General features: G+C 40.2%; 1 protein-coding gene across 1 annotated transcript in view; it reads left to right on the top strand.

The window, feature by feature from the left end:
• Nucleotides 1-20,128, top strand: part of LOC126248822 (eIF-2-alpha kinase activator GCN1) — a 282,568-nt gene that overhangs the window by 66,122 nt on the left and 196,318 nt on the right. The window contains exons 7-9 of the mRNA XM_049950239.1: nucleotides 527-626; nucleotides 717-814; nucleotides 18,439-18,594. Coding sequence (XP_049806196.1) covers nucleotides 527-626; nucleotides 717-814; nucleotides 18,439-18,594 — 354 coding nt within the window. The remainder of the gene's footprint in view (nucleotides 1-526; nucleotides 627-716; nucleotides 815-18,438; nucleotides 18,595-20,128) is intronic.

Below are 20,128 nucleotides of genomic sequence, written 5' to 3'. Positions count from 1 at the left end.
AATGTATGTCAAATAATGTCCACGGTCCCTTGGTTGTTGAAAAAAATTAGTTGTCTAAGTCAATGTAATAAAAAAATAGGGACATTTGGCCGGGCCGTTTATGTCACATATTTTGATATTTGCAAACTCACTCATCAAAACCTGTAGGTGAACTATCCATGTACAGAATTAAGTTTGTAAGGAACCCTCAGTGTACGAGCTCTACTCACATATGTCTGGGTTGGTTTCTTCCAAGTATTCCCTTCTGATCTTAATCACATCACTTTATTCTGCTTTTCATTTCTCTTCCTCTTAATCCAGCTTTACTTCCCAGTGTGTTGTTGTGTCATCTCTGGGATGAATGTACCATCTTTGACAAGCTACTTTTTCATATGCCTCCCCTTTCATCTTTATCTGTCATTGTTCTAACAAATGGCCTCCATGCTCTTTTCATCTTAGACTACCTATCTTGCTAGTATTATTGAGTTTTTAAAAGTTTGTTTCTAATCATGACTGTTTATAGTAAAATGTAAATTATTTCTTTCAGGGTGCTGGCAACCTTAGTTACAATGCAGTTACAGGAAGCAGCGTCCACCTTTTAGCGTCACAAGCAGCAGATCATTTTATAAAAGTTTTGGATGTAGAAGGTTTGCAAATTACTGTATTGTATTTTATTTATGTATTAAACATAATTGTGTGATTTTTGAAAATTCTGTATGATTCACTTTTTTTTTCAGTCCATGAGAAAACATTAATTTATGCACTGGATATGTTTTCCCTTTGGTGCTCAAAGTTCAGTAATGAAGTGCCTCAGAAAGTTATAGATTGGTTGAAGGTGAGAAATTATTTTAAATAATTTATTTTTAATTCACATTGGCTTCTTCAGTACTTTTAGAGTACTGTACTTTTTTTTAGTGTTACTTTGTAATGTGTTCAATAAAATTAATTGGATAATGGCTTGAGTGTCTTCATCATCTCGTCTCCTTGTATTTCTCTCATTGTCATTAGAGAAATACCAGAAAGTTCCTAAAAGTGGAAAAAAAAAACAAAATTTTCTGTTCCATTGATATAGAATGGTTACTTTGTACTACATTCCTTTCTATTTAAGAAATGTGTAATGCCAAGAAATACCATAGAACCATTAAGTGTCATATGTAGTTATCAGTGAAACATCTCATTTTAAAATATCACATCCTTCCAGGAACATTTATTTTTGTCTTTACATTGACGCATGCAGAACCCAGCTGTCACATCTAGGCATATTTTAATTGGGTGACCCAGACATCTTTCTGTGATTACAAACATTCATAACACATAAAATATGACACACAGATAAATACTTTTTATCTTGATTTGCATATGACATATTAAAGTTTTTGTGTGCATACATACTTACTGTCACTTTGTTTGTGACAACAGCAGAACCTGCCACCAATTACAAGCAACATGTATCAAGCCAGTGGAAAGCCCAATGTGCTCTCTGGTAACAAGAGACACAGTCACCAAAAACAGTCCACTTGAATTTTGGCCTCATCTGAGAAAAGGACACGCTTCAGATAGTCATCATCTTCCTCAATCTTAGCCAGCATGCCATCAGTAAAGACATAATGGGCACTGTAAACCATGAGTTGCAAATACTGCATGATCTAGCCTTTGTATGTGTGGAAAAGAAGTTGTTTGCATTGGATGGCATCCACTAATGTCTTTGGAATCTGCAATTCATGTGAGGATCGGGGGACTGAATTCCTGTGACATGCTATGAAGATGTCTTTCGTTTTCTGAATTGTCTGCACTAAACAACAAGGCTTTCATGTTCTTCAGAGATCACATACACTCCCTGCTTCCTTAAACTTCACATACCACTTCTTGATGCTTTTACCATCTGGTGGCAGTCAATGGTATGCCTTCTGGAATTTTCTCCGGATTGTTATTGGTGACTGTCTCTCATGATACCAGAGTACACATTGGACTTCCTCCTGATTTGCGTACATTGTTTGCAAATGGTGTCTGATTTCACTATTTTATGTCACTTGGCTCTGTGACAAACAATGTAATGCAAAACAAAACAATGGAAAATCCAGGATGGAATAATGACAATCTTTTGAAAAGTATAGATTGCTGCTCAGTGGAGATGTCAAGTCACAGACAGGCACAATAAAAAGACTGCCAACAAGTGAGCAAGTTGATAAAACACACACACACACACACACACACACACACACACACACAAAAGAAAGCACAAGTGCAACAAACACACACATGAGCACTGTCACTGACCACCGATGCTGGACTGTGAGCAACTGCGTATAATGGGAGAAGCAATCTGAGTGATGGGGGTAAGGAGGAGGCTGGGGCAGGGAGGGAGAGGGATGGCAGGGTATGGGTAAGGAATGGTAAAGTGCTGCTTTTGGGAACATACAGGGATGTGGTGGGGACAGGACAGGGCAGCTAGGTGCAGTTGGGAGTTTGGGGAGCAGGGGGGTAGGGAGCAGGGGGGTAGGGAGTGAGAATAGAAAAGTGGAAAAGGAGAGCTATAAAGAAAGGGAATAAAGACCAGTCGAGTATTGGTGGAATAGAATGCTGTGTAATGTTGGAATGGGGGCAGAGAAGGGGGTAGGTGGCTGGAGGACAGGGACTAACAGAGGTTGGAGACAGAGGGGTTGTGAAAATGTAGGATATAGTGCAGGTAGAGTGCCCACCTGCACAGTTCGTAAAAATCGGTGTTGGTAGGAGGGATCGATAGCACACACTGTGAAGCAGTCATTGAAGTGAAGAATATTGTGTTGGTCAAAAAATGATTCAGATGGCTCTGAGCTCTATGCGACTTAACTTCTGAGGTCATCAGTTGCTTAGAACTTAGAACTAGTTAAACCTAACTAACCTAAGGACATCACACACACCCATGCCCGAGGCAGGATTCAAACCTGCGACCGTGTCGGTTGCTCAGCTCCAGACTGTAGTGCCTAGAACAGCACGGCCACTCCGGCCGGCTGTGTTAGTCAGTGTGCTAAGCAACCAGTTGGGCCATCAGTCTCTTGGCCACAGTTTGTCGGTGGCCATTCAAGTAGACAGACATGTAGTTGGTTGTCACACCCACGCAGAATACAGTACAGAGGTTGCAGCTTAGCTTGCAGATCACAAGTGTGCTTTCACAGGCAGCCCTGCCTTTGATGGGATAGGTAATGCTTGTGACAGGACTGAAGTAAGTGGTGGTGGGAGGATGTATGGGACAGGTCTTACATATAGGTAAACTATGGCCAAGAGTTAGCTGGCCCACCCAGTTGGTGGGTACACAGACCAACATAACATTCTTCACTTCAATGACTGCTTCACTGCCTGCGCCATCTGGATCGCTCCTACCAAAACCACCTTTTCTGATTCGTGCAGGTGGGTCCTCTTCGTGCACTATATGCTAGGTTTTCACAATGCCCTGGCCTCAACTTTTGTTAATCCCTGTCCATTCACCCACCTATACCCTTCCCTGTTTGCACTATAATGTCACAGAGCTTCCTATTGCACCAATGAAACTATTAGCTTTTATTCCCATCCTTTTCATCTCTCCTTTTCAGCCCCCTCCCCCCCCCCCCCTCCAAAAAAAAAGGAACCCCTGCCGAGAGCACCTAGTTGCCCTAACCTGTCCACACTACATTCCTGTATGCTCTTACAAGCAGCACTTTACTGTCCCCTACCCCTACCCTGCCATCACTCCCACTCGCCGCCCCAGCCACCTGTTTAACCCTATCATCCAGATTGCTTCTCCTATCATGTGCAGTTGCTTGTAGTGCAGCGGCCAGACGCAGTAGTTGTGTGTGTGTGTGTGTGTGTGTGTGTGTGTTTTTCTACTTTAGAAGAATGCCTTTTGGCTGAATGTTCTCTTTTTTTTTTTAGCAGTCCGGTTCCCCCGACACCCCAACCCCCCTGACCCTGCCCCCTCACCCCTACCCCCCCCCCCCCCCCCCCATTTATGACTCAATGTCTCCACTATGTGGTGGGTAGCAATCTATCCTTCTCATAATGATGTTGTCAAAGCAGCAGTAAGTATGTATGTACACAAAAACTTAAACGTGTCACATGCAATTCAAGATGAAAAGTATTTATCTGTGTGTCAAATGCCTTATGAATGTTTGTAATCAGGAAAAGACTTAAGGGACACCCGATACATGTACACCACAGCCAGTGTCCCATTTGATTGTGTCTTGGTTATAAACCATCAATTTCCAATAAGTCTCTTTGGACATTTCTGCTTTCTTTTGTGATATTAAAGTTATTTAATGGGATATTCCAAAAATCTGTAAATTTCCAATCAAAATGAAAACTGGTATTCTCTGCAGTTCTCTTTATAGTATTCATTCCTTCAGTAAGGTTCTTTTCATCTACTTGTTGAATTTCTTTCAAAATTTCCTTAGACATTTGCATACTATGTCCATAATATAGTTGCTACCATGTTATCTGCCTCTGAAATTGGCACGAAAATGTATACATACTTAAAAATGCCTTCTGAAATTTGTAAGGCAAGTAGTTTTACGTAAAAGTTGTGGTTTTTTCCATTATTTGTTGCAAAGGGGAGTTTGGAGGGAGGGGAGTGAGGGTGTTAACATGAATTTTACAAGCTCAAATTTAGCAGAACTGCTTAGTTTGTTGATTCATATGATCCACACTCTTTTTGTCAGTGGATACCTGATTAATGTTGTGTTACAGTCTTTGACACTGTTATACTATCCCTTAACATAAAAGATCACAGAACTTTCAGCCTTTTCTCTGAATGGGCAAAATATTCACTAAAATTATCACAAACCCAATAGGCGGGGAGGGGGGGGGGGGGAGTTAAGCTAGATTTTAATAAGATAAGTAACAAGTTACCATTTAACAGTGAAGTGATGAGTTTGAATTAACATTTAATCTAAAATCCATAAGTTCACGAAAGGTTCTGACTCAGTTTCAAAAAAATCTTTGCTAGCGTTGTGAAGAAATAAATCATCCATTTACCCTACGTTGGCATACAGGTAAATGTACAAGGATAAGCCAAAACATTATGACCACTGCCAGCCGCAATGTTGAATGCTGTCTTGTGGCATTGCAGGCACGTGATGCGGTAACGAGTATGCAAACAGAGCAGTCATGGGCAGGGGATCACCCTAGCAAAGCTATGGATTCCAAATAGAGAGAGTGCTTGAGATAAGCGAATTTGACAAAGGACACATTATTATTATACAGAGCTTGCGAATGATTATCTTGAAAACAGTGAAGCTGGCCAAATGTTCATGTGCTACTGTTGTGCAAAGATGCAGGAGGACAGTGAAACTACCACTAAGTGCTAAATGGTTGGACGTCCATGACTTTTCACAGAACGAGTGGTTTGGAGGCTTGTCTGTTCTGTAAAATAGGGTAGGTGGTGATCTGTGGCATCTCTGCCAAGAGAGCACAATGCTGGTGCACACACAAGTGTTGCGGAGCACACCGTTCATTGTACATTATTGAATATGGAGCTCCACAGCAGACCACCCCCTACATGTTCACATGTTGACCCAATGACATCCTCAGTTACAATTGCAGTGTTCATGGGACAACTGAGATTTGTCTGTCAATTTGTTGGCTCAATCTCATTTTTGGTACACGAGGTCGATGGTCGTCTGCACTAATGCTGTCATCGAGGTGAACAGCAGCTTGAAATGTGCAGTGTGCCACAGACACGTGCTGGTGAGAGCAGTATTATGCTATGGGAGACATTCTCCTGCACTTACATGGGACCTATGATAGTAATCGAAGACACACTGACAGCTGTGAACCACCTGCACCCCTTCATTATTGACATCTTCCCCGATGGCGATGTCATCTTTCAGCAGTATTATTGTTCATGTTTTGGAGCCAGAACCTTGCTACATTGTTTTGAAGAGCATTATAATGAATTCACATTGATGTATCAGTGGCAAAGTTCACCCGATGTAAATCCTATGGAACCCATCTGGGTCACTGTTAGGTGCCATCACCATGTACGCAAATTAGTGGCCCATGATTTATGCGAATTACATGATCTGTGCATAGACATCTATTGCCACAAACCATCCACATAGCTATCAACAAGTTGTTGGATTCATGATATGCAGAGTCAGTGATTTTGTTCCAAAAACAGACAAACATAGCTATTAAGCAGGTGGTCACAATGTTTTGGTTCATCATTGTATATATATGCCAGTTCTGCTGTTACTGTTAGACTGAACAGGATTGTGAGAAATTCAAAGTTGGTAGATGTCAGTGTAGGAGAGTCCATAACACTAAACCTATTCTCAATAGTCCTAGGAGAAGTTGTGAAACACTTAAACTAGGAAAATGAAGAGAGAAAATATGTTGCTGAAACATGTGAACCTTTTTGCTAAAGATGTGACACTGATTGACTAGTACAGATAAATGTTAACAACAAAGGAAAGAACTTAATAAAGTAAGATTTGAAAGAAGGTCTGAAATTCAATTGCAGTAAGACTAAAATAATGTATAATTAACGAATTATGAAGAAAATTCTACACATCAACAAGACAAAAAGCAGTTGATGAAATTTTAAATTTAGTGTAGTTGAAGAGTAAGACTGCATGGACAGCAAAATAAACAAACAGAAGTTTTACTAAAACTGAACTGGAGTGCTTTTATTAAGCCAAATGAGAGTATTTGGAACTAAGCTTCCAATGTGGTTTTTGTCGTTACTTTTGTGCACCCAGAACTTAGCTCTCACTTTTACACACATTAAATATGTCTGCTTGTGTCTGTATGTGTGGATGGATATGTGTGTGTGTGCGAGTGTATACCTGTCCTTTTTTCCCCCTAAGGTAAGTCTTTCCGCTCCCGGGATTGGAATGACTCCTTACCCTCTCCCTTAAAACCCACATCCTTTCATCTTTCCCTCTCCTTCCCTCTTTCCTGACGAAGCAACCGTTGGTTGCGAAAGCTAGAATTTTGTGTGTATATTTGTGTTTTTTTGTGTGTCTATCGACCTGCCAGCGCTTTTGTTTGGTAAGTCTCATCATCTTTCTTTTTAGATATATTTTTATTTATATATTTGTACTACATCCACACATGGTAAGAATTACTGGGAGACAAAGTAAAACAAAAAAGTATCCCTGAGAACAGACTGGGCTGGCAGCAAATGTGTGTGTTCAGGTTGTGACAATTGAAATTATCCATTCTATGCTGTTGCATCTTTAATAAATCTTTATATTAATCATATAGATCATATTAATGTGGGCCTGTTCTCTGTTGCTGTTGTTTGTTAGAATCTGGATGATTAGGTAAACTTTTAACTTTCTATTAAATAGTAGAAAGCACTTCTTGAGCACAGTTATATTGCCCCTGTGTTACAATTGATGTATATAAGGAAACTCTGCATGTACAATGAATGGTCAGTGTTTGATATAACATTATAAGTAATATGCTGAGAGTGCTAAATGACAGTTCTTTACCAGTTGACAGATAACTAAGCATGGTATGTTTTCTGTGACATAAGCTCCATTGTCATGGCATTCCCTTTATTCAACGGCATGCCCCTCTTCTCCAAGCCGGAACACTAGTGTCGAATAATTGTCAAGTCTGCGGGTACAAAAAGCCTGATATTGTAGCTTATACTACCCGCTAAATCATTCAGTCATAGCGCGAACAACACACGTCCTGTGTATACTCTTCACGGGTATGCTGCCGGACATTATCGTCTTCACTGTGTGATATTTCGGAGATCCATCTGGGTGCGATCGTGGAGACATGTGGTGTCAATCCATACCAGTTTATGTGCTCGAACAGTAATAAAACTTCCAATTAATTGATGATCTTAAATTATTTAACTAATAAAAAGAAATACTTTCATTTGTTGTGAACCATAAGTTAGGCAGATATTGAGTAAAACATCACTGAACCAAATGATACGTTGCACCACAAGACGTAATTATGAATGTAGTAAAAATTGATTGGGGACAAGGTGAATGGGTGGTAGATGGGCTCAAGGAAATTCTTTACCAGATTCCAAGATATAAAAAGTTAGTTTGTAAAATAAGTGGGAATAAAGGGGATGAATATTGGTGAAGACCATACCACATGAAAAAGTCTAGAGGCAACCTTCACCCAGCAGTAGGTGTCAATGGCTGATGATAGTGATGTACGTGTACATGCAGAACTTGTACCTTGTTAGCTCTGTGGCTGTTTACAATTGACACAGTTACGTACATGGAAGTTGTTGCAGAATATAGGAAAACATGTGAATGGTTAACACTTGGTGCAAAAAGTGACAGCTGACTTGACTCTCAACATAGGTGTAATGTTTGTAGTTAACACATTGACACAGTGTTGGTTAACTACATCACAATACTCAAATGCTTGAAACAGTCACAATTTCGGGATGTCTGGGATATGCAACTAGATGAAAGAAATACTCAAGAAAATAATTTTTTTTTAGGTGAACACACCACTATTTGACTGTGTTGTTTAGTTAATTATGGCCCAGGTTTCAGCCTTTTATGCCATTTTCAATAACTGTGTTTATATATTTTTCTTAATTTTATCTACCAATATCTGTTCTAAATCGTTTTGCAATTTGTTTTGATTTTCTGATGACTTTACTAGTCGATAAACGACAGCATCATCCGCAAACAACCTAAGATGACTGCTCAGATTTGTCTCCCAAATCATTTATATGAATAAGGAACAGCAAAGGGCCCGTAACACTACCTTAGGGAATGCCAGAAATCACTTTGTTTTACTCAATGATTTTCCATCAGTTACTACGAACTGTGACCCTTCTGACAGAAAATCACGAATCCAGTCGCATAACTGGAACGATATACCATAAGCACACACGTTTCACTACAAGCCACTTGGTGTGTTTCAAAAGAACAATGTTTTCCAAATCCGTGTTGACTGTGTGTCAATAAACCATTCTCTTCAAGATAATTCATAATGTTCGAACACAATATATGTTCCAGAATCCAGCTGCATATCGATGTTAATGATGTGGGCCTATAATTTAGATGATTTTTCTTACTACCGTTCTTGAATATTCGTGTGACCTGTGCATCTTTCCAGCCTTTGGGTATGCATCTTTCATCAAGCGAATGGTTGTATGTGATTGTTAAGTATGGGGCTATTGCATCAGCATACTCTGAAAGGAACCTTGAAAGGAACCTAATTAGTATACAGTGTGGACCAGAAGACTTGCTTTTGTTAAATGATTTAAGTTGCTTCACTACTCTGTGGATGTCTACTTCTATGTTACACATGTGGCAGCTGTTCTAGATTTGAATTCTGAAATATTTATTTTGTGTTCTTTGGTGAAGGAATTTCAGAAGGCTGTGTTCAGTACTTCTGCTTTGGCAGCACTGTCTTCGACAATATCTCCATCGCTATTGCGCAGAGAAGGTATTCGTTGTGTATTGCCACTAGCATACTTCACATACAACCAGTATCTCTTTGGATTTTCTGCCAGGTTTTGAGACAAAATTTCGCTGTGGAAACTATTATAAGCATCTCACATTGAAGTCTGTGCTTCTGTAAAAGATCGCGAGTCGTGGAGATTGTGCACCTGTTTAAATTTGGCATGTTTTTTTGTTGTTTCTGCAACGGTGTTCTGATTGCTGCTGATACTGTATCTTCGAATTCAAGTCACATTTGGTCTACACTTTCATTGTTAATTTGGAAGGAGTGGAAGTTGTGTGTGAGGAAGGCATCAAGTGAATTTTTATCTTATTTTTTGAGTAGGTATATCTTTCATTTATTTAATTTAATTGGATAGATAAAAAATCTACTCACGAAGCAGCGGCAGAACATGCACATAAAAGACTGTTGTGATTGGCGAGCTTTCAGAGCCAGTGACTCCTCCTTTCCTTCACCTGTCTTCCTTCCCCATCAACCCTTGTGCCTGAAGAAGAAGCCACTGGCTCTGAACACTTGCCAGTCATGACAGTCTTTTATGTGTGTGTTCTTCCGACGCTTGGTGAGCAGATTTTTGATCCATCCAATTAAATAATTTTGTTGGTAATTGATTGTTTTCATTTATTTTTGGAGATTCAATCTCGCTACGGCAACCCTTTGTTCACTAATCCCTGTATTTGTTTTGATGCTTGTTATTAGCTCAGGATTAATTGTTTGCTAAGAGGTCAAGTGTGTTTCCACTACCATTTACTATTCGCGTGGGCTCATGAACTAACTGCTCAAAATAATTTTCAGAGAATGCATTTAGCACAATTTTGGATGATGTTCCATGCTTACCTCAAGATTTATATATGTATTTCACCAACATATCGATGGTAAATAAAAGTCAGCATCAACTATAATTGTATTAGCCAGGTACGTGTTTGAAATCAAACTTGAGTTTTCTTTGAACCTTTCAGGAATTGTATCATCCAAATTGGGAGGTCGTTAAAAGGATCCAAGTATTATTTTATTCTGGTTGCCAAGAATGACCTCTGGCCATGCTAACTCACAGGAACTATCTACTTCAGTTTTGTGACAAGATAAACTACTTCCTAACAGAAACAAACACACCACCGCCAACTGTGTTTAGCCTATCCTTTCAAAACACCGTTAGGTTCTTTGCAAAAATTTCAGCTGAACTTACCTCCGTCTTTAGCCAGCTTTCAGTTTCTATAACGATTTGAGCAGCAGTGCTTTGTGTTAGCACTAGGAGCTCTGGTACTTTCCCAACACAGCTATGACTGTTTACAACTGTTATACCTATGGACAAGAAGAGAATAGAAGCTTTCGAAATGTGGTGCTACAGAAGAATGCTGAAGGTAAGGTGGATAGATCACGTAACTAATGAGGAGGTATTGAATAGGATTGGGGAGAAGAGAAGTTTGTGGCACAACTTGACTGGAAAAAGGGATCGGTTGGTAGGACATGTTTTGAGGCATCAAGGGATCACAAATTTAGCATTGGAGGGCACCGTGGAGGGTAAAAATCGTAGAGGGAGACCAAGAGATGAATACACTAAGCAGATTCAGAAGGATGTAGGTTGCAGTAGGTACTGGGATATGAAGAAGCTTGCACAGGATAGAGTAGCATGGAGAGCTGCATCAAACCAGTCTCAGGACTGAAGACCACAACAACAACAACATACCTATGGTTTCTGTATCTGCATTCTTCCTGTGTTCTGCCTGCACTCTTTGTGACTGAAGCCCATTTTGTATTTTCATGAGATCCTCTAACCTAAAAAACCGCCCAGTCAATGCCACAGAACCCCTGCTACCTGTGTAGTCACCTCCTGCATGTAGTGGACTTGTAAGCTGTTCAGCGGAAACCTGAAACCCTACCACCCTATGGCGCAAGTCGAGGAATCTGCAGCCTGCAGAGTCGTAGAACCGTCTGAGCCTCTGATTCAGACCCTCCATTCAGCTCTGTACCAGAGGTCCGCAATTGGTCCTGTCGACTATGCTGCAAATGGTCAGCTCTGCTTTCATCTTGCAAGCAAGACTGGCAGCCTTTACCACTTTTGTTTGCCATTCAAAACGAGAGAGGCTCTCTTCCAGTCCAAAGTGACACACATCATTGGTACTGAAGTGAGTCACCAACTGCACTTGGCTGCACTCTGTGCTCTTCATGGCATCTGGAAGGATCCGTTCCACGTCTGGAATGACTCCACCATGGAATGCACATTGACTTCCTTCCCCTTCTTGCCACGCATGTACCTAAGGGGGCCCTATAACGCACCTAACGTTTGAGACCCCAACTGTCGGTAATCTCACCCTCTGTGATAGCCCAGATCTTGCAGGCTGAGAGGTTTCCTCTGAAACAGGACAGGCAATTGCATCTGGCTGAAGTACAGTGTCAGCCACAGACAGCACCTGGAACCTGTTTGTCAGCCTAACCAGGGACGCCTTACATGCGGCCCCCTGGGAATTCTTTTGCCACCTGCCACACTGTGGGGTGACTTCCCTCTTGACCACAGGTGTGTCGTCACCTCAGTGTGAGCAGTAACTGGGCAGGCCACAGGTGAGGATCAATCGGAGGACTCAGACATGCTGGACGTCAGATAGATCTCCACGGCCGGCCCACAACAGTGGTGCCCATCCACTGCAACTTCAAGCTGTGTAACTGAAGCCTCCACAGCCTGGAACTTACAGCGAAGTGTCACCGACTCAGCTTGTATCCACACACTAAAATTGCTGTCCCTATCCATACTAAGGCCCGTGGAAAACTGAACTACCGAGATAAATAGACTATTGGCACGTGCTGTGGAACTCTACTTTAAACCCTGACAAAAATGCAGGAACTCTAATAAATTAAATTAATATGCAGAGATTCAAAAACCAAACTACCAAAACACTCAGGTGAGACTAAATAATTCGCCCTGATTAGGAACTTGTAATACGTCACAAAATCGGTTTACTTTCCGACGCAAATGAAAATGCGAGGATTGTGGCTATTAGATATTAAATTAACAGATAGAAACTCAAGAAACTAAACCATCAAAGCATACAGATGAAATCATATCATTTGCTCCTGGTTTTTCTTAATTTATGGTCAGTTTTTAGCTTGATGTCCTGCAATGGCATAAACTTAATTACATGAAAATGGCATAAAAGCCCAAAACCTGGGTCATAATTGAATAAAGGACAATATAGTCAAATGACGGTGTGTTCATTTAAAACTTATCGTATGATTGTTGCTCAGCAACAGGAAAAACTGTTTAAGAAAATAATAGCTTATGTGCACTGATAAAATAAAATGATTTATTCAAAAGCAAGTTTGTAACTTCCCTGGAAAAGAAATACAGTATTCATGTCTCCTCCTAATTGTAATGAATGGTAAAGATATATAGAACATAAATGCACAAACTATCATAAACTGAGATTCTCTTGGAAATAGGTATGTTACTAATAACTAGAAGAGACAGGAAGGGTAATAAATGAATATAGTAATAGATAGATAGGTAGAGGTCTGCGCGGATAAGAAAAGTGCAATCCGCACCGCATCCGCAAGGTCCTAATCCGCAACTGCATCCGCATCTGCAGCAATTAATCTGCATCTGCAAGTTTTTTATCCACATCCGCATATATTTAAGTTTTGAATGAGTAATTAATAGTAATAGACAGTAGTACTTAGAATTGTGGCATGTAATGACAAAGTTATTGCTAGGGTGCCATTTCTGCGACAACTTAACTACTTTTGACTTCTTAAATCACAGGAAATGCTCTATACCTACTCTAAAGCAGACCATTCCAAACAGGAAAGCATTGGCACTCCGGAGCACACACAGTAGCGGCTTGGATCTCGTGAGATTGGAAACGCTATTTAAAAAAAAAAAATTCAATGTAATAGTATTAAATGATGAAAATACATGTATAGAAACAATTATATTTCATTGCTCTTGTGCCAAGGTAGCTGAAAATGACGATGGTTTTAAACTGTTACTAGCACATTGCATCATTTACCGACAGTTTTTTTGTACTCACTGCTTGGATGTGTCAAATTTTGAAGCCATTCATGTCAGCTGATGATTATATTATAGCTTACGTGTTCAGTCCTCGTCATTTGCAGGTGAAAATATTTACAGTATTAGGCCTACACTGCAAAACGCTGGCGCACCTGTGAAAAAGTTAAACTGCCAGCAATAATTGACGTTGTCTGGAAGAAATAACTCGTCTTCCGAAGAGTGACAACAAAATCAGTGGTTATAGAAATTAGGAGTCCAAAATACGATTGAAATCTCGAACCTCACCTTTTGGCTGATTTATCGAATTAAGACCTAGCGATAAATGAAATGTTTGTTTCATTCTCAACTAAACAAAGTTTTTCACACTTTAAAACATCCTCAACATTGGTCTAAATTACTAAGACAGAATTTGCAGTAGATTTCGCAGGTAATACTTTCAATGTTAAAAAATAATTTTTTTCAGAGTTTAATGGAACTGCAAACGATTTCAAGATGTCTATATAAAAACCACTGTCCCATAACTTCAAATGTTAGGCACCGTTCCCTGTTAAGCAATACCGAGTTACAGTTAAAATGTTCAATTTTGTTAAGAATTTCAGCCCTTATCTTTACTAATTGCCTGGTAAATTAAAAGACACATTATTTTGGATGATTTGAATATTTTGTAAGTTTTCAATGTGATCACAATAATCTTTCACGGGCTATCGCAGTCACAGCTTGTTGGTGGTCGTGAGCCGTAGTTTGAAGTCCCACTTGTAATTAATTACAAAGCCCGCTGTGCCACTGCCCCGGCCGGGCTGTTTCACTGTTCACAAAGAGCGACAATGCTCGGCGGCTGCAAATGTTACTGTAGTGCACGCTAAAATTTAGGTAGGCACTTATGAGATCATCATTGCCTAGTTTAGTAATATTGACGTGTTAGCTGTTGAATGTTCTTGTTGCGACGAGTAAAAACTTAAAATTGAGCTCTTTAATATGAAAATTACAACAAAACAAATTGATTGTTAAATATTTCCTTCCTTTACCTAATGCTACTTAAATGTTCTTGTTGGGAATAGTAAAAATACTAACAATATGTTGAGGAAATTCTTTACTATAAATATTACAATAAAAACTCACATGCTTCAGATTAAATATTTTCGTCTTCTGCTTGCTTCTGATTCAAATTCTGTAAAAGAAAGAATCAGATGAAAAAAATTGTAACTAATTCAGAGAAGCCCAAAAAATACAGAGAAGTAAGAGAAGCTGTACAAGTACCGTTTTACTTTGGAAGATTACTATGCAGGAACATGATGTCATCAATCATCTGTGGCTTCAAAGACGTGCGTCGGTCCTGCATTATTTGTCCCGCAGTAGAGAAGCTTCTCTCAGATGGCGCGCTGGACGCTGCAATGCAGTGCACGAAGTATGCAAGTTTGGAAAGACGCGGATAGACGTTTTCACGTCCATGCCACCAAGCTATCAGGTCGATGCCTTCCGAAAATTGGACTTTATCATTCGTATATCTGAGAATTTCATCTACATCTACATCTACATGACTACTCTGCAATTCACATTTAAGTGCTTGGCAGAGGGTTCATCGAACCACAATCATACTATCTCTCTACCATTCCACTCCCGAACAGCGCGCGGGAAAACGAACACCTAAACCTTTCTGTTCGAGCTCTGATTTCTCTTATTTTATTTTGATGATCATTCCTACCTATGTAGGTTGGGCTCAACAAAATATTTTCGCATTCGGAAGAGAAAGTTGGTGACTGAAATTTCGTAAATAGATCTCGGCGCGACGAAAAAGTCTTTGCTTTAATGACTTCCATCCCAATTCGCATATCATATCTGCCACACTCTCTCCCCTATTACGTGATAATACAAAACGAGCTGCCCTTTTTTGTACCCTTTCGATGTCCTCCGTCAATCCCACCTGGTAAGGATCCCACACCGCGCAGCAATATTCTAACAGAGGACGAACGAGTGTAGTGTAAGCTGTCTCTTTAGTGGACTTGTTGCATCTTCTGTGTGTCCTGCCAATGAAACGCAACCTTTGGCTCACCTTCCCCACAATATTATCTATGTGGTCTTTCCAACTGAAGTTGTTCGTAATTTTAGCACCCAGGTACTTAGTTGAATTGACAGCCTTGAGAATTGTACTATTTATCGAGTAATCGAATTCCAACGGATTTCTTTTGGAACTCATGTGGATCACCTCACACTTTTCATTATTTAGCGCCAACTGCCACCTGCCACACCATACAGCAATATTTTCTAAATCGCTTTGCAACTGATACTGGTCTTCGGATGACCCTACTAGACGGTAAATTACAGCATCATCTGCTAACAACCTAAGGGAACTGCTCAGATTGTCACCCAGGTCATTTATATAGATCAGGAACAGCAGAGGTCCCAGGACGCTTCCCTTGGGAACACCTGATATCACTTCAGTTTTACTTGATGATTTGCCGTCTATTACTACAAACAGCAACCTTCCTGACAGGAAATCACGAATCCAAAATCTGACGCAAAGTCAAGATCTCTCGTCGATTCATAACTTGAGGAATCTTCAAATTCATTAAAAAGTACGTCAGACTTCTGTTTTTTTGCAGGAATTCCCAAGTTGATGGGTTACTGTTATGTCCCATTTGCTGATTAAAATAGATTTGGCTGTACTCTTTAAATCTATCAGAACTGGGCTGTCGCCATCATTTTTTTCAAGAAAGGAGAGAAGTTTTAACTTCCACAACACACACAAATAAAGCGTAGGGGTTTTGGAGGCTTAGAGATCACAAGAAGCTATTTTCAATGGTGTCAGAAAGGTTATTATATCTTCCAACATCCTCTTGTCTATAGAATCAATCAAATTATCTTGATTTTTCTCTGACAAAATTGACATAACTTCAAATCATTGTGAATTAATAGACTCAAACATATCCAATTTACTGTTCCATCGTGTGTCTACATCTCCTTTCAATGACTTCTGAAGGCGATTCTGAAGACCAGATCTTTTAAAGAAAGTTGTGATAGCTCGACAGGAATTTATTAGCCGCTGCATGTCACTCTTCTCATCATTCACGTCTCCTCGAGTCGTGTGCTCCAGCACAGTATTAAGAATGTGTGCTGAGCACGAGAGCCTCTTGTATTGTTGCTGAGCACGAGAGCCTCTTCTTGTATTGGCGAAGTGCTGCCACAATATTTGGGCCTCCATCCGTAATGAACACGATGTTATTCACAGCACTGAATAAATCGAACGACCGTAGTATCTTAATTAATTCAAGTTTAATGTTTTCTCCTGTTATTTTAATTTCACTCTCAAAGTTTCTGGTGCACAACACGCGACCCTCAAGTTTCACTTCTTCATAATTAACATAATGAAAAGTCACTCCCATATAGCTTATTTTACGGTACGAATCAGTCCATAAATCGCCAGTTAGTGCTCTACCTATATCTCTGATTATATTCTTCACTTCTGCGGAGACAGTCTCACGCAGACGATCAGCCGTTTCCTTCAAATTTCTGGATTTGGTGGCTGGATGAGGTAGCAGTTCCTTAGCACTCACTGCACCGTACTTGGCCCCCACATCAATAAGAAACTGTGCCGTCTCGAGAAACCCAGATCCACACGCAGCTTCGAATGGTAAAATGTCTTTGCTGACAAGATTGATAAGTTTTTCTGTCGCGGCTGTCTTCAAATTTGGCGGAACTTCAGGAACTTTCACGTCTCTCTTGGTATTTAAATAAGTAGTTATTCTACTTTGTCCAGCCTCACACGAATGTTTTAGCACATTTGAAGTTCCACTTGTCTGTCCAGTGTTGGAATATACTTTTTTACATTCAAAACAAGCCACTATATCTTTTATCTTTTCGTTGCCATCAAATACGCATCCGAATTTTTTCCAAATTGGCGATTTCAATTTGTTTTCCTTCACTAATGTAAAATTACCTTTTTTCACCGTACACGAAATTGTATCCATCGATATGGTGTTCATTTGAAGAAAGAACTCTCACTGATATTTGCTACGATGCACGTTGTCACTCGGTCACTACAAAGCGCTAACTGAAGGCAGCGGAAAGTTGTAATGGGCACCTGTCAGTTAGACAGTGGGCAGGTTTGCCACCCAGAGAACACTTCACAGGCCACACAAAAGACACGGTCACGGAAACGGATTAGGCGCAGGTCCCTTGGGTACAGCTACATCGGTCGTAGCCAGGATCTGAGGACAAGACATCCGCTCTACCCGGGCCCTGCAAGATTCCAAGAATGTCAACAGACTTGAAGTTTGCAACTAACATTGCAACATACGTACTGGGCAGATGCCTTGCTCATTATCCGCAGATGACCCGCGGATATCCGCGCCGGTCGCGATTTTATCTGCTAAGTAACAAATACCGCGGATATCCGCATCCGCGCAGAACTCTATAGATAGGCATTGATAGTGGCATAGTAATGTATGAAATCATAGGTTATAAATATGTGGAGACATATAAGAGTCCCTTGTCCATTAGTGGCAGCGGTAGTGGTAGTTTTTACATCACTGTTTCAACTCCCGATGAGATGACGGAAATGCTGCTAGTCTGTGAGTCAGACTTTAAGAAGCTCTTGTGCTAAATGAGTGCAATAGTTGAGCGTGTGATGTCCTGGGAACAATAAGAAGAGTGCTCTGGCACTCTGACCCTCACTGCAGCTGAATGCATTGCCACCTCGACAGTGCTGTCTCATTTTCCTTAGGTCATCTCATACGGTGTGCCCTAGAGCAAGCACTTCTGTTGTAGACACTGTGACCAACCGAGTCGAGGTTGGACCATTCATTCATTGTAGTATTGCCAGACAGTACTGTGTGAAATTTACATTTGACCTGTATCTGATTTTTACTCCAGGAATGATGAAACTGATTGTGTTGACAAGAACTCAGCGTTGAAGGGAAATCGGCCAAAATCTTCAAATAAGAAAGTGGATGCCTCCCAGTTGAGAGCTCTAGATATTGTTATTGATATGTTCATGTTTGAACCAAGTTGAAAATATTTTAACATACTCTTTTGTATTTACTTGTGGTTTCTTATAGAAAGGACCTGGACTGAAGACTTCCACTGCTCCTGTTCGCACAGCTTATATTGGCTGCATGTCTGCTTGCTTTTCTGGAAATACTTTAATGCAAGGGCTGGATTTTATACCATTTCTGTTGAAAACTGTTGAGAAAGCTGTATCACAATCTGCTCAGGTATTGTTTCGGTTTCAGTATCTGGTCACATTCATTACTTAGAGCATTAAATATTAGCACTGATATTGTTATTTTTAGCACTGTGCTCTTTGCATAATAGTTAAGTACTCTTGTTTCAAACACTATTGTATTACACCAATCTGCTTTTTGATAGTATTCTCCATTTCAAAATTTAAGAAATTTCTAGCTGTTTCAAAATAAAGAGACAGAATTATTGAGAGATGTTAAAGCTATTTTTCATGTTAACTGATTCTTCCATTGGTTATTGGTAGAAAAACATTGCAATCAATGGAAAGCACTATATTGCCTTTGTTCTATAGGAGCCTGTAGAACATAAGCAGTATAGTGCTTTTCATTTATTAAAGGTATTTCCATGAGAGGTAAATTGCTCTGAATGAAGTATCGTGACACAAACATCAGTAGCAGCCAGGAATGTGATTCCTGTGGTGGATTTAAAATGCAAACTTAAATCACACAGATGTTGATAAAATAATATTTCGGGGAAGATAGTGGACAAATTGGCTGTATGCTGTAATGAATGTGTGGAAAAATTACCTGAGAAATGAGTCAAAAATAGAAACTAGGAGGTAGTTGATCATAGTTCCAATTTGGAGACCAGTTAGTCACACAAGATTGTGTTGCGTAAATGGTGTGTGTGTGTGTGTGTGTGTGTGTGTGTGTGTGTGTGTGTGTGTGGGTGGGTGGGTGGGTGGGTGGGTGGGTGGGTGGGTGGGTGGGTGCATGCGCGCGCTAGTTGACATGATGCTGATATGGATGGAATGGCAAGAATCCTTGTAAGTGGCAGTATTCAAATGGAACACAACCAGAGGAAATTATGGCATTTACAAAAATATTGTCCAAACACAGTACTGGGACACTGTGGAAAAACTTATTGACAAACAGAAAATGAATGAAGCCAAAAGGAAAGTAAGGAAAGAAATGCAAGAAATGTTCAGAGAATTCAAAAGTAAAACTATCTCACAATATGATCATAGAACAATGAAAATAATCAGTTATTGACAATATAAGGTAAATGGATACATAAAAAATCTACTCACCAAGCAGTGGCAGGGGAACACGCACGCGCGCACACACACACACACACACACACACACACACACACACACACACAAGGATTTAACCTTTACAAGCTTTCAGAGCCAGTGGCTCCTTCTTCTGGCATAAGAGTCGAAGGGGAATGGAGAGGGTGAAGGAAAAGGACTAGAGAGGTTTAGGGAAAGGGATACAGTTTAGAAAAGTCACACAGAACTCTGGGTCAGCAAGACTTGCCGGACGGGATGAGAAAGAAAGATGATTATTGGAGACTGCAACGGACGAGATTTGAAAGCCAGCGAGCTTAAAGGTGGAAGACAGGGTAATATGCAAGACAGAGATTACTACTAAAACAGTGTGCATGAGTTAATAAGAGGAAAAGCTAAATGCATTTTGCGGGGATGGTCGCAGGGGTAGGGAGATGGGTGCAGAAGGAGCATAGGATCTGATGAGGATATTGCGGAGATATGGAGTGCGACTA

Source organism: Schistocerca nitens, chromosome 1, assembly GCF_023898315.1.
Source record: "Schistocerca nitens isolate TAMUIC-IGC-003100 chromosome 1, iqSchNite1.1, whole genome shotgun sequence".
NCBI classification, from domain to species: Eukaryota; Metazoa; Arthropoda; class Insecta; order Orthoptera; family Acrididae; genus Schistocerca; species Schistocerca nitens.
The sequence above is the reverse complement of the archived record's forward strand: the minus strand, read 5'-3'. Positions and strand labels throughout refer to the sequence as shown.